General features: G+C 34.0%; 1 protein-coding gene across 7 annotated transcripts in view; it reads left to right on the forward strand.

The window, feature by feature from the left end:
- Positions 1–20,666, forward strand: part of DIP2 (disco-interacting protein 2) — a 437,652-nt gene that overhangs the window by 90,057 nt on the left and 326,929 nt on the right. For all 7 annotated transcript variants that reach the window (XM_076406731.1, XM_076406732.1, XM_076406733.1 and 4 more), the window contains exons 3-5: positions 511–1,863; positions 6,543–6,948; positions 8,120–8,484. In XM_076406731.1, coding sequence (XP_076262846.1) covers positions 657–1,863; positions 6,543–6,948; positions 8,120–8,484 — 1,978 coding nt within the window. In that variant the 5' untranslated portion in view covers positions 511–656. The remainder of the gene's footprint in view (positions 1–510; positions 1,864–6,542; positions 6,949–8,119; positions 8,485–20,666) is intronic.

The following is a 20,666-nucleotide window of genomic DNA, read 5'->3' on the forward strand; positions in this document are numbered from 1 at the left end:
TTTTTATTGTCGTCCGTAAGATATATCCTCCACCGTGAACCTGTGGAGAGTACTATTCATAGAGTAATAGAGGGAAAACTCAGTTGTCGTCTCTGGAGAGAATTTTTGCTTTGACCAACATTCAGATGGGGTTATATCAGCCATTTAAGTAATTTGATTCGTCATTTTGAAACTCCATTATAAGCAGCTGCAATAAAAACATTTTGCTGACAATACATTTGACAGATTGAACGTTATAAAATTCTAAATGCACTGTTCCTTACGATAGGACCCCCCGCCATCAAATAAACAATAAACGTGCCATAGAAACGAAGTTAACCGATCAGATCCCGTCGCGGTATAGCGATTAAAACAAGTAATAAGCTCAAAGTATGACGTCGTAAATCATTTCCTCAACATTTTCTAGAAAGTTAAATCTCTATTTCTCCGTGGTACTATTCGCCCGACCAACCAAGAGACGACCTTATTATTAAACGCTGATCCATTTTAATTGGGTTTCTACTTTTTTAGAGTTCACCACAATGGCATCTTCTGGCATTGAAGATGAGACGTTTTTGGATTGAAACTGGCAATGAAGCGACGCGATGATGGACGGCCCGTGTGACCGTCATCATGCCAAAGCTCTTGGAAACCTGAGCTAAAAGGAATCGATCGAAATGAAGCCGATAACGTTCGAGAATCTGCGCCGCCTCATGGGCGGCGGCAAGAAGAAGAAGGAGAAGGAGTCGTCGTTCAAACGGAGCGATTCCTTCAAGCGGATATCGATCCGGAAGAGTTATCTGGACCGGGGGAAGAAGAAGATCATCCCGAAGCTGGAGGTCGCTACTCAGACCGTGTCCGAAGATGAGATATTGTGTCATATACCCGAAGAGACCGTCAAGAAGGTCGATACCTCCGTGCAGGTCGACAAGGTCGATCTGAACGCCACCATCAAGTCGGGGAAGGAGATTATGTGTAGTAATTATAAGAAACCGAACCAGACTGGTAATAGTGTCGTTGCTTATAGCCAGTGGTTGCAGGAAATCCGCAAGGACGACACTCCCGTGTCGACTTCGATCAAGGGATCTGAACGAACTATTATTTATGTCCCCGCCTCCGACGAGAAACCTTCTAGTCCAGTCATTCGACAATTGTCATCGTCTCCGTCGCCCCGGAAGAAGAACACCTCCACCACGCATATATATAACCACGCGCCGTCCTCCAACCTTCAGAGGAAGGAGAGTAACGACTCCGCAGTGGAGATGTTCCCGTGGGGTGATTCGACGGAGGTGAAGAAAAGCCCGTTGCTTCGGAGGAGGTCTCGTCAGAGTCCGGTTCCTCTCCTACCAACCGACTCCGGCACAGAGGAGATGTGCTCCCTCTCCATAAGCTTGGGGAGGATCTGGATGGATGCCCCTCAAGCTATGGCGCCTCGGAGTCTGGAAATGCCGAAATCCTCCTCGGCGAGTACTCCCCCAGCTCATCATTCTCTAGATAGTGCCTTGAAGGATCTTCGTGACGATCACATAGTGTCGAATCGGTTACACAAGCGTTCCACGCCTCCAGTGACGAGGACCTTGAGTTCGACGAGTAACAACACCACCTCCACGGGGTTGTTTTCGAGCAAGGACTCGGGTTTCAGTTTTTCCATTAGTGCGCCGAAACTGAGCGATTTCCACGCGAATTTCGCCCCGAACGGTTCGTCGAAAGGTTTCTTTCGGAAGAAGTCTCGGCCCAAACCTAAGCTTAGTGTTAGTCGTGATGGGTACTTTAAACGGACTAGTGGTGCTCTGGTGGTTGATGCCAAGAGGAGTTCTTTCGGTCGACGTAGTAGTAAGAAGAAAAAGAACAAGAACAAGAAGAATAAGAAGGAAAAGGATAACGGTAAGCATTTTTTTATAATTTCTTTTGGCTTGCGATCTGGATTTCATTATAATTTCTTACAAGAGCTCCAAACTTATTTAATATTGATGTTTGTTGTTCCATAATCTGCCCAATAGGCTATATTATATATATATATATATATATATATATATATATATATATATATATATATATATATACATGGCATATAGAAGATCACTTCGTTAAGTGATCTCTTGTATTAGTCTTTTTCTAAAGTCTTTATGTGTCCAATAATCAGATCAGATGGTGTTAAATGTTTTTGTCTACGCACTTCACTATCACGTCGCATATTAAGCTGATTAGAGTACATTAGGATAGTTGTATTTGCTCCAGATGGGTTTGTAGGTTCATTAATGCTGTGACTGAGATGCTAAGATCGCTGTGTCGTCTGCTTATGTTGCCACAGTAGTTATTTTTGTGGTAGGTAGATCGGCTGTATATATAAGATATAGTATTGGACCCAGTACACTACCTTGCGTTCTCCATAAATTGTAAGTGTCCCCACCAATTGAGTGGTCTCCTCTCTTTGTACTCTTCCACTGATGTAATATTAAAATCTGTTCTGTTTATGCATATTTATTTACTATTTATAGCGAAGTACAAATTCATGGTTTTTTTTCAGTAATGATATTTATTTCCTTCTCCTGAGATATATTTATTTCTTCTAGTTTCTCATCTTCAATTTGGATATTTTTTTTTGGCCATCCCATTACCATGATTTTCGTTTTGCTTTTATTCATTATCAGTTCATATCCTCTTAGTGTCACATTTTATCTGTTTCAGATTTCCTATAAGTGATCTGTCAATTGTTATTAGTATATCTGCATATGCAAAAGTCATTAAGTATCATTATTTTTATTTTTCCCAATTTTTTTATCCTATATGCAATTCTGTTTTTTCTATCTGACATTTTTTATTATTTCTTCCACTAATATTACAGACAGGATTAGACGTAAACTTCCATCTTGACTTAGTTGTACTTGGGTTTTGAAAATGTTGGATTTCAAGAATGACAGTATTTATCTCATATATATATATATATATATATATATATATATATATTGAATTCTTCCAAAAATTGTATTACTTATTTCTAATTGTTCTAACTTAATCTATAGTATTTCGCTTCTTACTATGTTAAATGTCTTTTTCAAATAAATGAATATATATATATATATATATATATATATACATCATCGTTTTCGGAAGTTGCTTTGCGATTCTGTTATTTACTGCTGATGTTAGACGATTTTCTATCATTTTTTTGTATATCTTCATATACACAGAAGATAGAGTCAACAATAGAATTAGTACTACTGAATATTTTATATTACTATAATTTTTTTAAACAACCCATGTTTTACTTCTTTTACTATTAACTAAATACTTCTTCTTTCTATTGTAAATGTGAACATTTACTCTCATTATTCGAAGAAGTATAGCATTTTAGATTATAGAAAATATTATAATATACTGTAGTTATCACCATTACCAGCAAGCACTTGGAAAAAGTGTCCATTTCTGAACCAAATCATTGCTGTTGATGCAAAGAAAACCTCGAGCATTGTTTACCACGCTTCATTAATGATGACTTCAGATACTACTAACCATCCATTCTTCAGATAGTTCTCCATGATCTTAATCCATTTTTTTCCATCCAGAGTACCATTGAACGAATGTTAATGAAATATATAGTTATGATATATAAAAATAGATAACAAAGGTTCATTTCAAAACTTATATTTGAAAGGATAATGTAAAATAAAATGTGTTGGTATGCAGAAACAAGATTTATTTCTGACATTTATAGAGCAGTACTTAGAAATACATTGTATATTTTTTTTTATAGTTTTATATAAATCTATATTTTTATAGCTTTTTATATTTTATAATATTTATAAAACAGATATATTAAGAGCCTAAGTTTATTTATTCGCAGTTATCTGAGTTTTTTACTGTCGAATGTTCTGCTACTTCAGTTTTTATCACCTAGTATAGGTCTCGATAATTTTTATTCCATCTTTATCTAGCGCTAATGCTTTATCTTTATTTTTCATTTTATTACAATTACTCGCTATTCCTTTTAGTTCAGTCGTTTTATATTTATTACAGTATTATCTCGTTATATTTTTACTGGTGCTGTTTTTTTCTTATCTTTATAGATAGAAACAATATTTTTCTTCTATAAAGTACGGCTTGTATATAATAAAATAGAACTTAAAGTCTATTAAAGTCTTAATTTGAAAAAAATATGTTCTTCCAACCACTGTTAACATCATTTATATGCAAAATTGATAAACAAAATGTACAAAATCTGTCTAAAAATCAGTTAAACAGAAATTAAAATATGTAAAAAAATTAGTAATGTGTCACATGTTCCAAAACTATTGATTTTAATGATGTAGATCCTCATTAAGTTTTAGAATATTAAAATTAAGAAAGAGATCTGCTACTAATGTTTCAAATTATGCCTTTACTTTAGACTTTATAAAATTAAGTCACAAAAGTTTGGAGCTCTTAAAGGCCTACCACAAAGCATTCTTAAATATTCTTGAATTCTTTATTATCAACGAAGGAGATAAAAAATCCTTTGTCAAAGATATTGGATGTATGACTTAATTTTTAAGTTTCTTTATTCGAGTTTAATTATATTTAGTTATTAAGTAATTTAATTATTATCTTCATCACCTCCTATATTACTTAAAAGATAGTTTTCACCAGAATAAATAAATAAATATAAAATTAAATCATACGCCTCATATAGTCGCCAATCCTTGAGAGACCATCAACGACAAGTGACGGTTTCACTAAAGTTCAATAACAGCAGCAGACGTTCATTGAACAAATAGATATGAAATTAGATAATGGACCCATTCTAGTTAAGATGCGTGAAATTGCTTGGGTAGGTCGTATTTGAAAAGAAATTTTAATGAAAAATTGCATATGAATGGGCGTACACTCGAGAGGATAATGAGAAAAAAAGAAGTGTAATGATCTGGTTGGTGATTCCAAAATGAATCGGCCATTTTTTTGGTGTCTGCATTTTTTTTTCACTGAGCAGGGTTATCGCATATATTAGAGTACAGTTAGAAATGAATAACTTGCTACCTGTTTTTTTTGTGATTCATAAATAATTATTTTTGGTGAGTTTTTATTACGATTTTATTTAATGATATTTTTCGTGAAGTATATATAGTAATATTTTTGGTAAATTGAAAGCTTGATTGTGGAAAATGTTGTTCATTAATAGTTACAACTTTTCTCCATTTTTCTGGCAACAGTTTGATTCTATGTCAGTGTAATAAGAGATATTTTAAGGTTACCCAAGAGTGTTTTTAGGTTATCGTTATTAACCATCAGTTATTACCAATTAAACCAATACGCTACTTTGAGTGTTGTAGGGCTTTCAATATTCTTCACCATTCTTTGCTAGTATTGATAAGAGCCAGCAATCGTTCTGACCTTAAACGTTAACGGCTCTTACTGATATTAATTAATCATTGGTTTTTAGTATTGATAGTTGTCTTTTCTATCCAACTGGCTGACTTATCTAGTCTGCGTTAAATCAATATATCCAAACTATTTTATATTTCAATTATTGTAATTCTTTATTGTTTGTAAACTATATTGAAGTCACAGTCTCTAGAATGTCAAATATATTACAAAAGTGTCTTAAATAATATGCTATATATCCTATATTTCCAGTCTTTTTTCGAATAATAAAGAACCATTGAATTATTTCATATTTATTTTTGAGTTTGTTGAGGAAGTTTTAGGAGTTATTAAATAGTCAAATAGTATCAAATTTTGATTTTTTATTTTTAAATTCATTTATCATCGAAACTTATCTATTAGTGTTTTTTTCTGCTTCAGTTCTTTTATAGACACATTTTCAACATAGTTTTCAGCTTTTTTTTATGAGTCGTAATTCAAAGTTTCAACCTCCTCAAAACCCCGAATATCAAATTTAGAGCTATCCATGAATCGGCCCATTTTTGGTTTCTTCATACGAAGTGAAGCGCTGCTCAGACAGGTCACAACTTATATGTTTGAACAAGTAGTAATCAGAAGGACCAAGGTCTGGAGAATATGCCGGTGAGGTAACACTTCCCATATTAATGTTCATAAGTATATTTTCACGGGTTTTGCAACATGTAGTCGAGCGTTGTCTTGCTGAGGAATAACATTGTTGCATCTTTGCTCATATTCCGGTCAGATATAGTCGATTGATGGTTTCATTCATCAATGCCTTCAACAATTTCGACTATCCAAAACACTCTTTGTCTTTGGTGTCAAAATCACCATTTTTAAAACCAGTATTTGCATCTTGAAATCATCGGAGCAAATTGAAATAAAAAGTAATAAGAAAAGCTAATAAAAACCAAAATGTAATTTACTCGATACAAATTCAGACATTTTCAACGCATTGAAAAAATTTGTTTGTTCAGACTTCCACGAGATGGCACGTACTGAAAAGTGAAGCCTTCAACATGGATTTGTTTACAAATGTACCCAATTCGATTGATACACAGTAAGGGCATCAAGTATATGTATTTCAATGGTACTCATATATGTGATAACGCTGTATATTTAATATTATAATTAACTAAGTCATTAAAATTATTAACTTAAATAACCTAAGACATTATCTTTTTAAGGTACTATTCGTAGTGATATCTACCAAGTCGTTGTATCCAGACCGCAAAGGGCTTTGGCATCGCTCAAACTAGACCCAATGATTTTTGTGCCACCCGAGAAAAGGAAGGCGGGTTCCCAGAAACCCTTCTTCAAAAACAAGATCCAGGAAATCCGAAATATCAACCCCCCGGATTCGCATATCTACTCGACGACGCATAGTTTGGACAGTACTGATGAAGGTTTATACGAAAGTTTACCCGGTGATTATGAGTATCTCACCGACGATGAGGAAATTAATCTGGAAAGCTTTTCCATGGAGAAACAGCAGGTAGAGGAAACCAAGGAGGTGACCAGTGGGTATGGAGTGGTCAGGAAGTTTTGTAAACGTGAAGAAGAGGATAAGAGATTCATTAAAAAAGAAGACAGGTATGTATTAAGCACTTTATGGTGTATACAACTATTATTCCGTCCTTTTTTGAACTTGTTTGATCATAGTATTTCATCGCTTCCCACTATTTTTTAACTAGTTAAGTAACATGTGCTAGTTAAGTGTTTGTTTTGCAAAATTGGTTGGTTCAAATATCATCGAGACAAATACTCTGACACGTTTATTTACTATTAAAAAATTTACAGTTTTTCTAGGTATTTCCCCTCAGTAGTTACGCATTTTGTCCATCTTTCCAGGAGTTTCTTAATACCGGTATCGAAGAATGCCTTGGCAACTCGGGCAGCCATTGGCGCACGAACTCCTCTACGTCGTCGACGATGTTGAATCTTTGACCTCCGAAGGCTTCTTTTAGTGGTCCAAACATGTGGTAGTCGCAGGGTGATAAATCCGAACTGTAGGGGGGGTGTTCCAGTCCCTTCCACCCTAATTGCGATATTGTATCGAGCGTGGGATGCGCGGTGTAAGGGCGCGCGTTATCCTGAAGAAGAATCGCACTTCGAGCGATAAGCGTGTTTCACGTTTGTTTTCGGAAGGTTAGAGTATTATGCAGCATTAATGGTACGTTGGATGCGCAGGAAATCGACGTACAACACGCCCCGCCGGTCCCAGAACACCGTACACAGAACCTTACCCGCGGACCTGGTTGTCTTCGCTTTGACTTGCGCCTTTTCCTCCTTCTTCCTCCATTCTTTAGACGACATCTTGCTTTCGGAAGTGTACCCGTGTCTCGTCTGTAGTGAAGATTAACGTACTTGTTGGTCTGAATTTTTGGAATTGGCAATTAATCGTAGAATATTGTTTTGGCAGGGTTGAATTACCAGTTGCTTTAATGTTTTTTTGCCACCCCAGAGATCCAAATGGACTCTTTAATATTATGTCAAATTGAGAGTATCTTCCGACAAACCAGTGCAGTTGCTTGATTTTGAGTCTGATTTGCTCTGCTTTTTGTTTAACATAAAGTTATTTGTGATAAATGTTCAATATCTATTGTGGTTATTTCGTGCCGTTTGTCCTTCGGATGAATAACTTTATGTCCAGACTTTTTTTAAAAGTCTGCTTAATATAAAACCCTTACTTTTAAAAAGACGGAATCATATTCGTACGCCTAAAAACATTTTTTTTATCCACTGAACGCATCTTTGTCGTTAGATTTTATCACGTGGATGTGAAAGAAGTCAGGCATCAGGAGGAATCCCGACGTTATCAGAAAAAGGGCAACTCCAACCCGGATCCGGGGCACAAGGGACCAGCGGATCACCTGAATTCTTACCGAGTGCCAGGAGAGTATTCCGAAGGGGAGGAATCGCTAGTGTCCGACGATAGTGCTGGTTCCAGTGACGACGAGAGGTGCAATAACGTATACGTACCGCCAGGTGTGTCTCCGGTACCGCGTAGACGACCCGTAAGGCGGAAAAAGTCCACCGGATTGAGCCATAAACGTAGCATCACTTATTTGGTGAAGCCGACGGTAATTCGGGCTCCGTCGACCCTCAGGAGACCTGCTAAGAAAACAGGTAAGCCGATGAATAAAAAGTAATTTAATAACGGAATAATGTATAATATGATATGAAGATAATAAAATTGTTTGAAAACCAACAGTATGGACTTTTATTGTGCATAGAACAAAGACGATTAAATAAATGAAATTAAAATTTACTAGAAACATATTTGTATTTACATCCATCCCCAATTATTCATGGTTTTTAGAAAAGGACTATCATGCATTGAGAATGCATATGCATATGTTCAGTTATAATGGAATTCTATAAAGATTTAAAGGAATTCAACTTTATTAAAATTGCAGAAATGGTTTACGTTCATTTGTTTATAACTTCGCGGCACATTTTACTTTATTCGTTACAATCCTTAATAGAAATTATATCTTAGAAGGTTAATTAAAGTATTCATATAAACATTACAAAGAGTTGTTTGTTTATGTTCCGAGTGAGATCGGGTCACAAAAACGACGCGACAAAACTATAGCACATACGGTCCGAGTTGAACATTCAAATGACCAGCGCACGTTCTCCTGATCTGAATATTATTGAAAATAATGCTGGAAAACTAACATGTGCTCTGTACTTAAATGGTAAAAAATTGTTGAACAACTAAAAAAGTGCTATCCAAGATGAGTGGAAAAAGATTACGATTGTGTTAAAAAGACTATATGAAACGCTACCAGAATAGACTGATTGAAGTCGTCAATAGTGGAGGAGTATAATGTACCCGTTATTGCAATAAAATTTAAAATTTTATATTTTTATATTTATATTTTATATTTTTTTAGTTAGTTCTTTTTATCTAACTGTGCTATAGTTTTTTCGCGGCTATCGATCAGCACGATATTACCCGGAACCTGTAAGTAAATAAGTAGCAATCTCTTTGTAGTGTTTACGTAAATACTATAACTATAACTAGTTATCTTTAATCGTAAAATCAAATAATTAAAAGGTAATCATTTATTAAGTAATGAAAAATTTGTAGTGTGCTAAAGTTTTGTCGTTAAACTCTTTCAAGTACATTTACTAAAATATATGTTCTAAATGTATTTGAACGAAGTTTAAAAACATTTTTGTCATGGTCGGACCTTGAATGAAATACAAGATCAGATAAGAAAGAATAATTCCATAACAAAAACCGAGTTGTAATTGCCGCCAACGATATACAAAAAAAAGTATTCCATCAAGTCATATTTGTCTTGAATAATCGCAAGAAATCATATGTTACCAAAAAGATCAGTAAACCATTAGCTCTGATAAAAAATTTCGTTGATAAATAGATTCCAAACTAGTAAAACAATAATTTAGACTAATTGGATCAAAAATTCATGGGAAAAAGTCCCTTTACAGAAGAAAAAAATAGTGCCTATCAGGATTTATTATACCTGCTCAAAATCAAAGTACGAATTGCGTCAAAATTTAACTTATTCGTTAGATTTCCGGCTATTTTCTTTCATTTCGTGTAAAATATTTTCATTAAAAACGACAGGGTTGCGTGGTATTTGAAAAATAACTATACAGATGTGTTCTAAAAATTAGAAGATCTCGGTAATAAGTGCTTTGAAGTTGAACTGTTTCTTGTACAACCGAGGATTTTTTTTACAATTACTTTTTTACAATAAAAAACCAAAAATATTCACCCACCAAACTCTTGTTTAAAAGCAGAACTTATACCATATATGAGATGTAGTCTGGTCTATGTAGTACCCGATACTTTAATATCTTTACAACTTTGAAACAACTATTTTTATTTAATAAAGCTTAACACACATGTTATGTCCGAGGTTGTTGAACTTTACTATCTTCCACGTAGATCACACTGCAAGAGGTCATTTATATTCCATCTTATTTCTCTTGTAGTTTTGTGTGTAACTCTAAACCTGATTTACTGAAAAATACGTATTGTTTTATATTTTTTTCTATTTTAAGCTTACGCTGCTTTCTAGAGAAGAAGTTGGCACGATGCAGATTTGCTTTTGCGTCGTTTAAAACTGTTGTTTGGCTTTCATACAATTATGACCACCTGATTATTTGAATACTAAGGCATTTTAATTTAAATAAAACATCCACCTGTTGGTTTTGTGGTTGATAAAAGCATTCAAATTTAGTTATTTATTTAAGCAAATTTAGTTTTGTTGTAGTCAAAATTTTCAAAATCAATAAGACCATCATCAACAGGTCGCTTTTTGGAAAAACCTTCATTAATAATGCACTTGCCGAAATTATTTTGTGGATATGCATATAAAAATATTTCAAGATAGTGATAACCTGAAGATAGAAAAGCATCTGAAGGTGGCCAATTAATAGTGGAAATGTTCAAGAGAGTATGTGAAGAGTAATAGACAAAAGAGCATGTACCCATAGTTTGAATTAACTTTATCTTCTGTCATCTGAGCATATCTTTCGTGGCGTTTTTTACCTTGTTTTCTTGTAATATGAAAATATATATATACGCATACTAAATATACAATTACAGTATTTCACTATTCTGCGGGTAAACATGCCGCCCTATCCGGACTATGAGCTTTCTGTTTAAAATACTATTTAAGTGGTTTTCACAGTAGTCAACAAAATTCATAAATGAAGCAGAGGAACTGGAAAATACACTTTAATATCGCGAAATCTGTCAATGCCAATTTTGCATTATGGTGACATAACAAAGACCTAATAATATTGCGTAAAAAATTACTAATTCCTCAAGCAGAATCAACAAAACACCATCTCGATGGTAGGTTAAATTGAAAACATCTCTTTAGACAAAAATCAAAGAATATCAGACTCAAAATCAAAGGACTGTACTGGTTAAATACTCTCAACTGGAACTACGATCAAAGAGATTGGTTTTGACCTAAAATCAGTAAGACACCAAAACACTAACACATCTAACTGAAATTAATTAACTGAAAAACAATAACAAACTATAAAAAGGTCACCCCCAAAAATTGAATATGAAGAAATTGAAGATAGGATGAGTTTGTGGATAGCGATTGACAGAAATCTATATAATTTAGAAATATATAGGTTACAAAATATACAATAGTTTTTCTGTAAAAATTTCGGTTCTGAAATTGTACTCCTAATATAGAAGCATAACACTGCAACTATAGTTTATTAGGGCAACTATAATAAATGAATTATTACATTAAATAAAAGAGAATACATTTGAAAAACATTATTATATTTACAGGTCGTTAACGGTGCATAATTTTATCTAATATACGTTCACTAGCATACACTAAAACCTTTTCTTTTTCCCAGTAATACTTCTCTTTGTAAATTTTTGCTTGTTTAAAGACCCGGAAGGTCTCTCTGAAGCGTCCAACAGTAGTTTGATAGCATTGAACTGCTCCATTTTCCTTGGCATATTTTCCCCATCCCTTGCTGTACTTGCTTTTCACTCACATCACTCAAATTTTCCGGAAAATTTTAGACTTATTAGGCAACCTAAAGGTTAGTCCCTACCCTGTGGCCTTGGATAAAATTGACAGAAACCAGACGTCGCGAGCTTCTCGTCTATAATTAAAGCTCTATTTCGGAAATGAGAAAAGCGTTATCTGTTCCCGATGTCGTTCTTTTTCTCTTCGTTTTTACTATCTGAGCCATAATTCTTAAAGTTTTCAGCGCCATTATAGTCAGCCGATTGCCCTTCAACTAAAATAGTCGACGATGCATCAGATGTTATTACTTGCAGCCAATAAAGGGTCATATCGAGTGTTTTATGGCGTCATAGATGCCGAGAATATAAATTGGGTCCCGGCTGGAGATGGAGAACGATAACCGAAGTTTGTTCGCTGGCTATCGCCGCATAGAACAATATCAGATCTATATTGTATGCTTCGGAATAATAATATATGGCCGATATGGGCATTACAAACAGATATGTACGGAATTTCGTATATACGGATCAATTTAGTTTGCTTTATTAAAATGCTACTCCCATTTTCCCGGATACGTTTATCCGGAGTAATTCGGGCTTAAGTCCGACGGATATTAGCTATTTCGTAATCAAACGTAGCCCGAAATACTCTCGAATTGCTCATTTGCTTTAATTGTGCATTAAGTAAAGTCCTTTCGAAACTATATGTTCAACTATTGAATCTTATTTAATATAACAAACCCATCAGTTAAATAAAACCTATATTTCTGAAAAGTTGTACTTAAATAGTGAATGCAATCTGCTCATTTTTCATTAAAAAAAACCGCTTATTTAGAAAAATACTAGAACAGAAAAATAACAGGCAAAACTTCCTGTAAAACTCTTGCAACCTGTGACTGACCATTAGCAGAGGAGCCTTTGGTCTGTTACTCGATATTGCTATAACTAACAGGTGTGGCAAAAGTTCCACTGCCATTTTGATTGCGCACCATCTTGGTTGTGTGACGTTTAGCTCAGTTTCGCTTTAGCTATTGTGTTGTGTAAACATTGTGTGTTGTCCACATTTTGTTATGGATAAATATACGTCACAAGAACGAACAGAAATAGTGACAATATATAGTGTAAATAATCGCTCCATTATTACCACTCGGCGGAAATTGCGTCAAAAATATCATAATCTTCCAGTGTCTCACAAAAGCACAATTTATCGTTTACATGCGAATTTTCGACAGTACAGTACGACAGCAGAGAGGCCTCGTTCTGAAAGACAACGGGCATCTCATAACGCTGAAAATGTGGCTCTGGTGCGCGATAGTGTTGCAGAGTCTCCGGAAACATCAATTCGGAGACGTGGTTCCCAGTTACACATTTCAGCACTCAGTTTAAGACGAATTTTGAAATCTTATTTGAAAATGTTTTCGTACAAAATTCAATTAGTGCAAAAATTGCGACCGAGGGATGTTGATCAACGAGTTGAGCACAGCAATGTAATCCTAAGGCTATCGGGTGAAATTGAAGAGTTTTCGTCCAAATTGACACTGAGTGATGAAGCCCATTTTCTTCTCAGTGGCCACGTCAATAAATAGAACAATCGGTTTTGGTGAACACAGAATCCTCAATTAATTCATGAAACATCATTTCATCCAATTAAAATCAACTGTATGGTGTGGGGTTCATGCTAGAAATCATTAGTCCCTATTTTTTTGGTGCCTGAAATGGAAGTGCAAGGACTAGAGAACATGTAATTTCAGCAAGATGCCAAGGCACAGCACACACAACTTGTTCAATAATTATGTGAATTAGCCCGAAACGATTCAACATCTTCAAGACAATAATCATCACGACATTGAAGAAATTCAGCGTCAGATGTGGCAGGATATAATAAAAAATGCCTTAAAAGAGCCGAAAGTTGCACAACGAAAAAAATGTAAAGAACAAATAAACTTTTTATGAAAACCAAACTTTCTTATCTTTTTTTTTTTAGCAAAGTTATAAGCAATTAAAATGGTAGCGGGACAGCCAACAGTCGGCCGGCAAGGTAATGGTGTCTGTATTTTGGGATGCGCATGGAATAATTTTCATTGACTACCTTGAAATAGGAAGGACCATCAATAGCGACTATTACATAGCGTTATTGGGCCGTTTGAAGGACGAAATTGTCTAAAAAAACGGCCGCATTGGAAGAAAAAGAAAGTGCCGCTTCACCAAAGCAACGCATCGTGTCAAAAATCCATAAATTGAGTGACTCATCCACCGTATTCTCCAGATCTCTTCAACAGCGACTTTTCTGTTCTCATATCTCAAAAGAATGCTCGCTAGGAAGAAATTTTCGTCGAATGAAGAGAAGATTGACGAAACTGAGGCCTATTTTGACGCAAAGGACAAATCGTACTACAAAAATGGTATCGAAAAGTTGGAGGGTCGCCATAATCAGTGCATCACCCTTGAAGGGAATTATGTTGAATAAAAAAAACTAATTTTGCCAAAAAATGTGTTTTACTATGGTAGGCCGGGAACAATTGACCTGTTATAGAAACAAAATGGCAAGGCACAAGGGTATAAGACTTGTATTTATGGTATAAGATCTACATTACTTATGAACTCATACTTCAGTTATTAAATTTTCACAGACTTTGACTTTTTGTTAATTAGCAATTGTAGTAAAATTAACCAACAACTTATAGTTGTTATTTGGGTTCTATATAATTTGAGTTAAAACTAATTAGTGTAGTAGATTTATTTATAACGGATAGTGCATTATAATCGTAAGCTATTAAATTAAATTTAATCATTACAAGTGAAAAATAAAAGCTTCAGAATATCAGGGAAAGTGAGGCAAGTATATTTTGTTACGTGAGGTGTTAAGGCCAAGGAACAACTTTTTCTTGATAAATAAGTTGATCAACTTCCAGTTCCAAAAATAAGTCGAAATTACTACACTATAAATAATCGTTATCTGATTCTTTTAAAATATTTTTAATCTTATTGTCATAGATAGGATGTTTTTAATATTATACTAAATGTGATATTATTAAAAATAGCGCCACTAGTGTTTAAAAGTTGTTTTTTAATAAGAAATAATTGAAAAAAATATTACAATTACCTGCTAAACTATTGGATTGTGAAAGTGAAAATCTCAACTCAACATGTGTGAAATACTTTAACACCTTATTTAAAAAAGAAAGACATTTCTGAAATATGGGTACCACCTCAGCTCACGGACAATAAACCCGTAGATGCAAAATTGGGCATTATTTGAATTATTTGTAATTAAAATATTAATACGTATTTGGTATTTGTATTTCAATTACATCTTAAAGTTGTAATTTGTAATTGTTATTTGAAATATCTGACGCGTAGATATTTTGTAGCTACTTATTTATTTTTTTATGTATATTTCAAAGTCTCCTTTTTACCAACGATGGTTTATCTCGAGTGGACCTACTGTTTAGTATGGGCTCCGAACCACGGTCCTCGGCATTAAGCCTACCGACTGGCCCGTTACCAACTTAGAAATCATCCCAGAACACATCCGGTCTTACCCGGCCTGGTTACTAGCGTGACTGGCATCATTTTCCTTGTCGGATTTTACATTCTTGTCTAGGACAATCACAACTATTATACAATCACAAACATAAATTTACGACAATGCCTGAGCAGGATTCAAACCCGCGACTATCGCAACAGCAGGTGGACCATCCTGTCGCCTTTCCTTTCTTCTTTTCTTTGTCCTGTCGCGCCAACCAAGCCGGCATTTATTTATATCTATAGGTATTTTCTAAATTCGAAATTTCTGTGTATTAATTTTTTTTTAATCTAGATATATTTATGATAAGAAATTATTCTTGTACTGATTTATAGGCTGTATTGGTTCTATTATTTTAACATAACTTAACAGCACATTTTGTAATTTAAATAAAAATAGTTAAAATACTGTGTTTTGTATTTTATATTTCAAATATGCGAGATAGTATTTTGTAATTTGTTAACCGACTTCGAAAAAGGAGAAGGCCCTATGTATGTTGGGCTGTATATATATTTTTAATGTATGTTCCCCGATTTCTCCGTCAATTGTGGGCCGATTTTCAAAATTCTTTTTTTATTCGAAAGAGTGCACTTCCGAGATGGTCCAATTGGAACCAAATCAGGGGCCAAATCTTTTGAGGGGAAAATCGAGGGAAAGGGTCAGATTTCAAGAGCACGTACAACGAATTCACGTATTTTTTATCTAAAATAATCAGATATTCGTGTATAATGTTACTGCTGAGCTGATGTGATGGAAAATCGGAAGTCGTTCAGTGCGAAAGTGATTCAGTTTGCTTTTTAAGCACTAAATATAGTATATAGGACCTCGTAGAAATATTGTAGACAACTGCTTCTATGGTGTAATGGTCAAAGCGTTTAGCTCCCAAACCGAGGTCATGGGTTCGATTCCTGGTGATAATAATAACTTTTTGTTAATGCCAAAGAAAAAGAAATAATATAACTTTGTGATATATACAAAAAATTAAATTATCAACTAAAACAAATTTAAATTAATGTATGTGTTTGGGTTCGGCACCGACGTCAAAGTACTCAGTTGATAGTAGTTAAAATAATATTGTAAATAAATAAAACGGTTTAGGTAGGTATTAAGCTAAATTGAGTGTATATAGTAGAATATAAAATAGGCATAGTAGATAGGTTACATAAAGTTTTTGATTATCTTTGTTTGTTATTTCAACGATTCTTATGTACATATTTTATTTTAAAATATTTTTTTGTGTTAAAAATCTACGTTTGGTTATTGTTAAATTTTTAGTGAGGTCCTTATTTATTTTTTGAAGGGGATTCAATTTTTTTGTTAAAAATATTTTATTTTAATTAAAGCAAAATATGTATTTAGCTCATTTTAGTAATGGATCTGATACAACTTACATCGATTATCTTGAACCTAATTGGTAGAAAATATTTTATCAACTAATTGGAATATATTTTAAAAGAAGAACGTCGACATTTGATGAAGTAAAAACAGCTTCAGTCGAGCCACTGTCTTCGCGAAATTCCGGATTAACGATAAATTTCTGAAATACCCCCAAAATATGCTTAAAGGGTTGACGATTTTGTTTTAAATTCGATATTTTATATTAAATCCTTTCCTTGGCAACAAATTCAGTTAATCCTTGTGATTTTCCAGTTTTCGCGTTGAATACCAAACGACGTCGACAATATAAAATTAGTGTATAAGCGGAGAAAGGAGAAGAAATAAAAATACTAACGGCCGTCAGACAGAGTTCAGAAGTTAGAGGTTTTTATTTAGTCTAGACGAGATCTGGGAGTAAATATTTCCAAATGTTCCTTTATCCAACGATAAATAATAGAGTTAGATTTTGTTTTAAGAATATATATATGCATCGACAACAAATTTGATCACAACAAATATAGAAAATTATAATTGTAAACTTCTGTTTTTTAATTTTTTCATTTATTTGTTATGTTATTATTAGTCGTTACCAAATAACCTACCTACAGTTATAACGAGCTGTAACTTGCCATATTAAATTAATTTTTTATTCAAAATTATGTATGACATAAACAGGAGGTGACAAAATAATATGAATACCTAAATATATTTTTTTTTCAAAAAATATTGTCTGAAAAAATATCGATATATCGGTAAAAAAAATCGACAAAAACATCGATATTTTCTTCAAAAAATATCGAAAAAAAAACAAAAGCTATCGGTGAACATTATTCAGGATAATAACAGCATGCACAAAACATGATAAAACATCATCGGTGAAGAGAACTAGTGGAAATACAAAATTAACTGGCAGAGACCGGCGAACATTAAAAGGGATTGTGACTAGACATCATAACCATGTACCACGGCAATGTTTCACAAAATAAAACAATACCGCTGAAGCTCCACAAAGTTAATGTTAATGGAAGGGCTGTGCTTGCAAAATTCTATATAACGAGAGCCAACGCGAAGTTATGAAAGAAACAGTGCAACTATCATAAATCCTTAATACTTGATGATTGAAAATGTGGTATGTGTGGTTTCCTACAAACTGCTTTGTATGGAATACACCAAAATAAGCCTACGATATGGACTGCTTGCTTTCTACAGTCAAGCATTGAAGAGGTTCCGTTATAATTTTTGTGGCAATATTGTGGTATTTAACTGGCCCTCTCATTCACATCTTGATATCCTGAATAATGAATTTCAAATACTTCCATATGTCAGGATTATTATCACGCCTATAAACACAGTAAAAAATGTTCAACCTTAGTTTGGGGGGTATCAGAATCTTTAAAATCTTCTTGGCCACCACAAGCACCAGACCTTATAATTGAATCGTTATGACGAGTTTAGGAGCAGAGGGTTAGGAATAGATTTCCATCTGGCTCGTATTCTGATACAAGAACAGGACATCATTGCGTTGGGAACTATTCCGCGAAGACTTGGAGCTACTTTAATAGCAAATGATGTCTCAACACCTAATGAAAAATTAATATTGTGTATGTATCAGGTGTTCATATTATTTTCTCCATCCTTTTTACGTTTTTAATACCTTCGCTATAATATATATGAATAACAGTCGATGTTCATCGACTAATATTTTTTCGACGCATATTTAACGTAATGTATTAGCGTTAAATAACAATCAGCGTGTCTGAAAGGCGTTCTTTCACTCGACCCGAAGACACGGTAAAGTGATTTTACAGCAGGATAATTGCATCTTATAAAGCAAAATTGGCCAAATAGTCGTTGAAAGCATTTGGATGGCATATATTATAGCGCCCGCATTGCTTTCCAGACCTAGCACCGTCCGACTATCAAACTGTCATGTCAATGGAACATGCGCTTGCAGAGGAGTGCTTCGCCAATTTCGAAGAAGTCAGAAAATAGCTCGATTAATGGTCTTGCTCAAAGAACAAACAGTTTTTTGAGGTGGCATCTAAAAATTGCCCGAAAGATGAACAAGATGGATAGAATCAAATGCCAATAAATTAAAGAAAAAACTTTATATCTTGATATCGTGAATATTGAACTTCCGATACTTCCATATGTCAGGATTATTATCACGCCTATAGACACAGTAAAAAATGTTCAACCTTGGTTTGGGGGGCATCAGAATCTTTAAATATCTTCTTGGCCACCACAAGCGCCAGACCTTATAATTGAATTGTGATGACGAGTTTAGGAGCAGAGGGTTAGGAATAGATTTCCACCTGTCTCGTATTCTGATACAAGAACAGGACATCATTGCGTTGGGAACTATTCCGCGAAGACTTGGAGCTACTTTAATAGCAAATGATGTCTCAACACCTAATGAAAAATAAATATTATGTATGTATCAGGTGTTCATATTATTTTCTCCATCCTTTTTACGTTTTTAATACCTTCGCTATAATATATATGAATAACAGTCGATGTTCATCGACTAATATTTTTTCGACGCGTATTTAACGTTATGTATTACCGTTAAATAACATTCAACGTGTCTGAAAAGCGTTCTTTCGTTCGAAAACGCTACTTTAACCGCGGCTCCGATGCCGTTATACGAAAATTATCTCATTTCTCTTTATTTGGTTACGTAGAGTTATGCACGGAAAATCTCCGACGTATTTTTATACAGAACTACAATAATAAAACAGCAGATAATTGAGCAACCGATGATACTGCTGCTGCGTTGCGTTAATTCGACCTAATTGCCGTTATTGATTCAATTTTGTTTTTCAGGTACGTACGAACTCGCAATCAGATATCTACCGTCAGCAGATGGTAAGTGATTTACAGCGAATAATTTATTACACTAATTGATTGAAGTACCTTTAGACTTGTCAATTTCAATAAATGAATCAAATCTTCCAAATTTAAGTATCGCAACTATTGAAAATGGTTTTCCTTTTCGTATTTTCTGTATGTCGAATGGATCGAAGCCTCCAAATATCAAATTTTATCTGATTTCTTCGATAGTCATACGTTCAGTGGCGCCTTCTAATGCTCAAAATCATAAACAAGACACACATCTCCTTGTCAGCTGCCCGTAGTCTATTGTCTGAAAAATAGGAAATTTAGGTAATGATATTTGAAGTACATCAACATATTGGTTGAGAACTAGTTACACTCCTCAAGCGTTAGCTATAAATTGATGATGACCTGTACATCGTCACTGTTTTAAACAAGTTAACCTTTATATAGATTCAGTTTTTTATATATGCATTATGAGTTATTTGATATTGTATTTTTTATCAGCCTAAATTCATATTTTAAAGCTAGCTACTAATATCCAGTAATATATTAATTTATTAAAAGTAATATCGTGTTTTCAGTATCTAACATGATATCGATGTATTTTACATAGATTGCAGACCATTAATTGTGCGAAAAATTGGTATTTGTTCAGTTTAATTTTCTATCTTGCTGATGACATTGATGCTGACATTTTGTCTTATTCTTGGTTTTTATCTACTGGATAACAGTATTACCTTTAGATTTATTAGTGATACCAATATAGCATTCAGTTTCCTGTAACAACTGATTGAGATCATTTTAGAAGTATTTTATCATATAATAAGTAATATCAATATTTTGTTTTTTTATATTATAAACGGAATGTTAGTCAGGTTTATCGAAAATGTCGACCGTATCTTTCAATTTAAGAGAATTAGTATAAATTTTTAAAGTTTTGATTGAATTTATGGTAAAAATAAACAACAAACGTCCACTATTCTAGTGGCCAGATTTGGATCCGCGTGACTAATTCCCAAGATTAGAATTGCTATTCCACATATACAGCACGTTTTTCACAAAATTCGTGGATATATATTA

The sequence above is a fragment of the Rhynchophorus ferrugineus genome, unplaced genomic scaffold (assembly GCF_030347505.1).
Source record: "Rhynchophorus ferrugineus isolate W39M unplaced genomic scaffold, kcgeb_rfMv2 rfM6, whole genome shotgun sequence".
NCBI lineage: Eukaryota > Metazoa > Arthropoda > Insecta > Coleoptera > Curculionidae > Rhynchophorus > Rhynchophorus ferrugineus.